Consider the following 7,770-nt stretch of genomic DNA (forward strand, 5'->3'; position numbering starts at 1 on the left):
TCTCTCCCCCCCCCCCCGTACACCAATTCTCGCGTCTTTCTTTTTTATTTTTAATGTTAGTATGGAACCATTTGGCTACTCGATATAATGGATTATTCCGATACCACCCGTGAAGACTCATTTTTTATTCATTTTCTAAACAATTTCAAGAACAATGATTCCTCTATTGTTTTCTATATTCATTATCATTGTATTATTCTCTTTCTACTTGATGCCTAAGTTTCTCGTTCATTATACTCTTCAATTTGTTAAATTTATAATTAAATAAATATAGCCGTCCTGTTACTAATCAATTTTCTTTTTGTTTTTATCAACGAATTCATTAATTTATGAGCAAGCAATTTTCCCTCTTGATTTCTTATTCATTCAAATATTAATAAAACAAAAAATAAAACAAAAACAAACAAAAATTAACGACAAGATAACATTGCTCATAAAATAAAACTATTATAATAATTTTAATCTTAATAGTATACAGTTTGTTCAGAGTTGACATAACTCATAGGATAAACTCTGTTGTTTTGACTATTTGCAATGCTTGTAATTACAATGTTATACACACAGACTACTTATCTTATATTATATTATTTTTAAAACACTTAAAAACATATTAATTTAAATATTAAATGATACTTGAACTTGAAAAATTCAAATAAGTTTTTAAACCTAAATTTTCTTATTATTCGGACAATTATTTTATACTCGTTACATTTGCTATAAAAAAAAAATTGTGTGTAAAAGAAGTTTTTTTTTTTTTTTTTTTTTTTTTTCAATGAATAATACTATCAAAAATTACACTTTTTATTGATTTTTATTGATTCATATAATTTTTATATTTATACTGCGTATTTTTACTATTTTTTTTATCGTCGTTTTACATTATATTATTTACATTATTTCTATGATGAACAATTTTGTTTGCGCCACGGTCTTGGTTGAAGATATTCAAGATTAAAATTATATTTTTTATCACCATTTTCACGTTTCTTCTTTATTTTTAAAACAAAAATGTTTGGATTTTCTTCGGGATGCACTGTTGATAAAGTTGAATTATTGTTACCGACCTTTCCATCTTCTGATTTGTCCGATCTATCGAAAAATTTTTGTTTCGGTTGTGGATACAGCGTAATCGTTTTACAACCCTGGCTCGATTTTCGAAAAGTTACATCATTTTTGTGATGACCCTGCATCGAAAACGGGACAAAAATATATTTGCTAATAATGTAAATACATTAATTCATTCTAATTATACTTTTCGCGCCCCTTCACCGAACAAATTATTGCTCTCTAAAATTCATATATTTTATCAAATTTTCTAAATAGTAAGAATGCTCAACATACATTATTCATTATAATAATTTAATAAATCGATGGCAACTTAGTTAGTATTTATATTGGAAAAAGTTGTATTTAAATTTTCGAATAATTAATATAAATAAGCGAATGTAAAGTCCACCTCAGCATTTTCATCAAAAGAATGTTCACCAATTGGTGCAATACAATCACAAGATGGTTCGAATTCTGGTTGAGGGCTTTCAACTTGCATTCGGATCACCATGCGATTATCGTTGATGATCGCTTCTATTTCTTTGTATGGCAATCCTTTTTCAACGATTTCCGATTTTATTGACAATTTATTCTCTTTCTCTTCGCTATTTGAGTTAGATCCACAGCCACAAGAGACTTCATCTTCATATTTTATGAATACAAAAAGATATATCCTATATTTTAATTTATAACTCGAGTCATTGTCAGATTATGAATTTATGTTTACATTTTATTAAAGTTGAACTATTCATTTACAGCTGATTTTACATAAGCTCAGTAATACGATATTGTACTTTAAATTAATTAAACATGTAAATATTCTAAATACACAGATGGGAAATGTTTTAAGTAATTTGTCATAATATTTTTAAGCTATATTTTAAAAAAATATTTAAAACATTATTAATATTACATACAACAATAATAATAGTTTTTAGTTTTATTATAAAATATAAATTAAACATTCACGTTATATAAACGTTTCTTAAGAAAGACATCTATGATAGAGATAAAAAACTTCAAAATAAATATTAGTTTTTGTATCGACAGTTATCTAGATTAACTATTTCAATAAGTAATTTATTAACTCTTTGGTTGTGCTATTAATGATACCCGACACATTTATTGACAAACTAAAAATGTCTTAAAATTAATATTTTTTTTTTTTTTTTTTTTTTTTTTTTTTTTTTTTAACAATATAAATTGATCATTGACTAACTATTATTTATTATTATTAGAGAAACAACTTTGTCAATTTGTTAATGTTTGTTAATTGTCTATAATAATTCATTGTAAATATGTAAATCAGTACCTGTTTCAAGTGATGTTTTTGATGGGCAAAACTTTGGCTCGTTTGCATGGAAACATTGCGAGTGTGGATTATTTGGTAAATTATATGCTGAGCATCCACATTTATTAATAGTTCGTATCATACTAGAATTTTTATTTCCTAAATGAAAATTTATAAAATGATTTTACTGAAATGAAATTTTGGTTAACCAAATTTAAAATTACATTAATTTTTATAAGTTGAAGTTGTTCATTTTTGATAAAAAAAAAAAAAAAAAAAAAAAAAAAAATGGTTTTTTAGGTACAAAATGTATCAATTTTAGAGTTATAACCGCTCATTATCATTTGGATATTCAAAATTAAAACCCACTAGTTTTTCGGTTTTGCAAAATTTCAGTATAACAAAATCAGCGCGCAAAATGTCCGGTAAGTCTAGCATAATAATAAAAATTTTTTTAACAATTACTAAATGTATTATTATTTTTGCCATTTCGATTATTAATTAATAATTAGTCTCTGTGGGCCATAATTAACCCTAAAGACTCATAATATTAAGAATACTTTAAAACATTTTTTACTTCAAATAATTACGAGAGATATAATTATCGTAAAAAATATTTTAAATATAAGAAAAATATTTACTCTTTAGACTAACTTCTTTATCGATAATTCAATTTTTGCATCCTAGATAAATTACATTCACAAATTAATGAAATATATAGACAAAACCTTCTTTCTTTCTTTCTTTTTTTTTTTTTTTTTTTTTTTTTTTTTTTTCTTTTCTTTTCTTAATAGCTTATTTGTAAAATAAATTGATAAATCCTTCTAAATTTCGATAAACATAAAGGAGCCCCGGCTGGTGGCTGCTGTTTAGAGATGCCAGAAGCAATCGAGATTTGTCCTCCTGATCCTCCAGTTAAGTGCCATGATAAGTATATCTATGAGGTTGGCACCGAAATGTTAGATAATCAATTGGTAATTCGCATGGAGAAGGACAAGTCCAAACGCAATAAGAAAAAGGGAGCCTGGGAGCCGCCGTGTGATTGTGACGTCATTAAAATAAAGAGGCCAACGGATACTAAAGGACCTAGAATAGTGAATGGTGGTGATAATAATCAGATACTTTTTAGAATACATTCGAAGGCACATCTAAATAAAAAACAGGATCCAAATTATAGGCCACAAACCGTGGCTTACAAAGTATGAACAAATGATTTTTTTTTTATTTTCATATTCGTCGTGTTAATTGGGATGCGTTAATGATATTCTAAAAATAAGATTTTAGCGTTAATTTTTGATTCTTAATATTAGTTTTGAGAACAATTTTTGTTTTATTTCCACTTAATATAATTCCTTAATAGATACTATTGAAAAATTCCCTCTTACGAAACTTACCTTTATTCGCCATATCATTATTTTAATTATATTCTTCGTTAATGTCGAGTTAATAAGTGGACTTTACATAAGGATAATGAAAATAAAGCAAAACCTGACGCTTAATATTGACTTTATTTATGCGTTACAGATCAATAAAGCTGGTATCGAAGAGGGAGAAAACTGCCGCAGGATAACGATTCATCCTCAATTAGGCGGGCCCGTGTCTCAAGAGGTTTATACTGATCGCGTAAGCGATGATAATAACGATATTTATTTGCTGAAAATTAAGAAGAAGAACGATACGTCGGAGACTTGTAAAGCGCGTAATCTGGAGGTTGAACTGACAACTCCAAAACCACCACCAGTGCGATTAAGGAAGTCGTCAACACCATCAAAAGTCACAGAAAGTGATACAACAAAAAATGATCCTAGTCATCATAATGACGAGATAAATAAGAAATAATAGATCGGCAATGTGTAGATTATTTTAAGCGTCTTTACTTGTAATACATTTTGTTTGAATAACGGTACTTGTTATTTTTCTCAAATGAAATGAATCAATTTTGAAAATGAAAAAATATTTAAAAATTGAAATATGTCTTCCTTATTCAGTCTCGTGGAAGTCGAATAACATTTATATGTCTTTCGGGTATTTTTGAATAAGCGCTACTAGATTTTTCAAATAAGAATATAAGTTTAAAAGAAGTCAAGCAGAGATATCTAATACCAAGAAATAGAACCAAATGCAATATAGAAAATGAGATAGATGAAGAGAGAGAGAGGAAGAGAGAGAAGGAGAGAGAGAAGGAGAGAGAGAGAGAGGAAGAGAGAGAGAGAGAGAGAGAGAGTGGATGAGAGGAAGCGAGAACAAATCAGTTGACTTTAGAAAGAGAAAGAAGGCGAAAAATGAATGAAAATCAGAAACTCCCTTTCGTTACGTACTTAAAAGTGCCTTTTACCATTCACGGATGTCAATTTGCAAGAGAAAGCACTGGCTAGGTTCCATTCACAAAACGTTCGCTCTTCTTAAAAGTCATCAGTACATCCACTAGTCGAAAGACGTACTTTTCTTTCTTCGTGCATCCCTAAGAATTTGTTATTCAAATCCATAGATATGCATTATATGCATAGATATGCATATTTCTTGTGCTCTATCTCTAAAATTAGTTCAACAAGTTAAGTTATTAAAAATATCAAGTTGAAATTTGTTTTATCGATTCAAATTAAAGTCTAAAATTGAATAATTTCAGAATTAGCGATGGCATGTATAAAATTGTTTATAATTTATAACCAGCCTCTACATTATCGAAACTTAAAAAAATTTAAATATTAAAAAATAATGTATGGTTCGATAGTCATTTTGAGTATTACTCTATGCAATATTTTTAATGAAAACAAGTCTACGTACATACTCTCTGTAATATTATTAGCAGCGCTTTATCAATTATTCATATATATCTTTCGGTAAATTTTTTGCAAAAAACTAATTTCAATGTAAAATATATTGAACTTCTTCCCAGGCATTGAAAGTCCACTATGAATAATAATAATAATTACGTTAACTTACTTTAGCTATAACTCTACTCTTTACTACTCCGCTCGATGAAAATTCTTTCGTTATTGACATCTAAAGTTCATTGATGCTTTGGTTTGAAATCTATGAATGAAAAAGTGACAGTAATAGTCCCTGGAACTCTAACGATGACACGGAATTACTATTATTATTAGTGTATTTGTGTCGTTACCATACAACAATTAATGATGATCGACGGTCTCATGAGACACGAATGTCAGTGTCTAGTTTCCCTTCGTCGACAGGAATATATAAAAATGAGATCTTTTAAGCTTTTGAATTGTTTGCAATTTAGTATTAAAGATCCAAAAGAGGACCTTGGCTCTTTCATCGACTGCTATGTCGAAATAATTTAATAGAAACGATGATATTGCAAAAAACGAATAATCCAAGAAATTGGTTCGATTAGTTAAGTGTAAATATGATTTATGGATATTAAAGTATATATTTTTAAGCTTTAATAATGTCTTGATTAATTAAAAATGAAAATTTATGGCAACATAGATATTATACGACCGTTGAACTAAAGCGAGTATTACACGTACGAATTATTGAATTTTTTAAAACGGTACAGCCACTTTTAATTTCTCATATGTATAATTTTTTATAAACCTTCACGAGTAATTTTTCAAATATTGTTATAAATAAATTTATCTATATTAAATGAATTTAAAATTGACATGCGTAAAGAGAAACGATGAAATTTTAATATTATTTTATATTAAAACAGTCGTACAATTTAATTATTATTTATCGATTTTTCGTTTATTTAGTATAAATTAATAATAATATTAATCAGTAAAAAAAAAACGAATAACAGCAATAATAATAATAATAATAATAATAATAATAATAATAATAATAAGAAGAAGAAGAAGAAGAAGAAGAAGTATTAATACTAATTTATTTAGTTACTATTGAGAATACAACAACAAAGAAGAAGAAGAAGAAGAAGAAGAAGAAGAAGAAGAAGAAGAAGAAGAAGAAGAAGAAGAAGAAGAAGAAGAAGAAGAAGAAGAAGAAGTATTAATACTAATTTATTTAGTTACTATTGAGAATATTCAATTTTTCCGTAGACAATTTTTCCATTAGATTACTTACTATTCAAATAGGATTTTTCTATTAAAAAAAAAAAAAAAAAAAAACTGCTGTATATTGGAATAACATTAAAAATTATATTAGAAATTGATATTGATTATAATTGTTTATAATTGATAAAATGATAACTTTGGTACAACCATATCAAAAAATTCATTTTTATAATAATTATCTGACAGAATGCCATAATTTATTGAAAAACTATAAATTTAAAAACAAAAGTAAAATAATAATGGTAATATATTTTAGAGAAATAATAGATAAAACATAAAAAATTTCTACTTTCAGTAGAACATTGATAATCGATTATATAATAATCATTAGTTCAAATTTAATTATAATTAATTTGTATGATGTTTATCGATTAGACTTATAAAACAGATTTACACGAATCAATAAAAGATAAATTAATAGATAGATAATATTAAAAGTCTAAAATAAGATTATAGAATATAGATAATATTGAATGAATGATAGATAATAATTTTAAATTATTTTGTTACTAAAGAATTGAATCGCATATTCTCGTTGCAAACAAAAAACTGATTCAATAGGCAAAAAATGTATATAATTGCAATTACATGTATTATCTTTCAATTGTATAACAAATTTAAAAATTGCTTATAAATTTTCATAACACATAATCAATTTCAAGTGCAAAACAAACATAATATTATAAGATATAATAGAAATACATTGGCATTAGAGACACATCAAAGCATAAAATGTTATTACATACAAAATCTAAACATTATAAAATTAAATTAATTATTGTACATTTATATGTATGTAGAAGAAGAAAAAAAATTTAATTATAAAATTATTATTTACTTATATGAAATATAGAATTATTTATTGTAATATTATAAAAATTATATAAATTAAAATCTGCATTGAATATGTATAATGACGATTGGTCATAGGATGTATAAGTAAAATAATTAATTTAATGACATGTGATGTGAAATATCGACTTTATTTAGATCGTTAAAGAGGAAAATATCTATCATAATTTTCTATGCCTTTAAATTATCTTTTGAAGAAATGGAACGAATATGAAACGATTTTTTAATGTATTACATTAGTGAAAATTTTCAATTAAGTCATTGCAAGAAACATTAAAGATCTCTTTCTTTAAGAAACTACGAGTGATTACAAAAAAAGAAAAAAAAGGTTAAACACGAGTCCTTTATATATCAGCAGCGAAAATTAAGATTTGGAAAATATGAAAGAATCTATCGATTGGTCACGGTTGGTAATTAACAGGTATAGAAAACTCGGATAAAGCACAAAAAAGGGAAGATCTTAAATCATCGCAGAGAACGGAAAATTTTTCACACGTTTCCGCGTGAAGTTTCTCATCGCCCTTCTTATTTGTCCAAATT

General features: G+C 26.1%; 2 protein-coding genes across 2 annotated transcripts; one reads left to right on the forward strand and one right to left on the reverse strand.

Annotated features, from left to right (window-relative positions):
• Window positions 1–873: 873 nt before the first annotated feature.
• Window positions 874–2,500, reverse strand: LOC105368382 (uncharacterized). The gene is made up of 3 exons (XM_011507390.1): window positions 2,360–2,500; window positions 1,457–1,689; window positions 874–1,223 (listed from the first exon to the last, which is right to left on the reverse strand). The coding sequence occupies exons 1-3, from the start codon at window positions 2,478–2,480 to the stop codon at window positions 900–902; spliced, it is 678 nt and encodes a 225-aa protein (XP_011505692.1). The 5' UTR covers window positions 2,481–2,500; the 3' UTR covers window positions 874–899.
• A 157-nt stretch (window positions 2,501–2,657) lies between these two features.
• LOC105367892 (uncharacterized) lies at window positions 2,658–4,258 on the forward strand. The gene is made up of 3 exons (XM_011506738.1): window positions 2,658–2,763; window positions 3,179–3,537; window positions 3,863–4,258. Exons 1-3 carry the CDS (start codon window positions 2,757–2,759, stop codon window positions 4,175–4,177), a joined length of 681 nt encoding a protein of 226 aa, XP_011505040.1. The 5' UTR covers window positions 2,658–2,756; the 3' UTR covers window positions 4,178–4,258.
• Window positions 4,259–7,770: the final 3,512 nt, after the last annotated feature.

Source organism: Ceratosolen solmsi, unplaced genomic scaffold, assembly GCF_000503995.2.
Source record: "Ceratosolen solmsi marchali unplaced genomic scaffold, CerSol_1.0 scaffold6, whole genome shotgun sequence".
Taxonomy (NCBI): Eukaryota; Metazoa; Arthropoda; class Insecta; order Hymenoptera; family Agaonidae; genus Ceratosolen; species Ceratosolen solmsi.

Bases quoted from the DNA above. Each gene is read 5' to 3' on its own strand.
- LOC105368382 (XM_011507390.1), bottom strand. From the start codon at position 2,480: ATGATACGAACTATTAATAAATGTGGATGCTCAGCATATAATTTACCA. The intron at 1,690-2,359 runs GTACTGATTTAC...TAAAATATGAAG, and splicing joins AAAAACATCACTTGAAACAG to ATGAAGTCTCTTGTGGCTGT. The intron at 1,224-1,456 runs GTGGACTTTACA...TAATGTATTTAC, and splicing joins CTTTTGATGAAAATGCTGAG to ATTATTAGCAAATATATTTT.
- LOC105367892 (XM_011506738.1), top strand. The intron at 3,538-3,862 runs GTATGAACAAAT...TATGCGTTACAG, and splicing joins CACAAACCGTGGCTTACAAA to ATCAATAAAGCTGGTATCGA.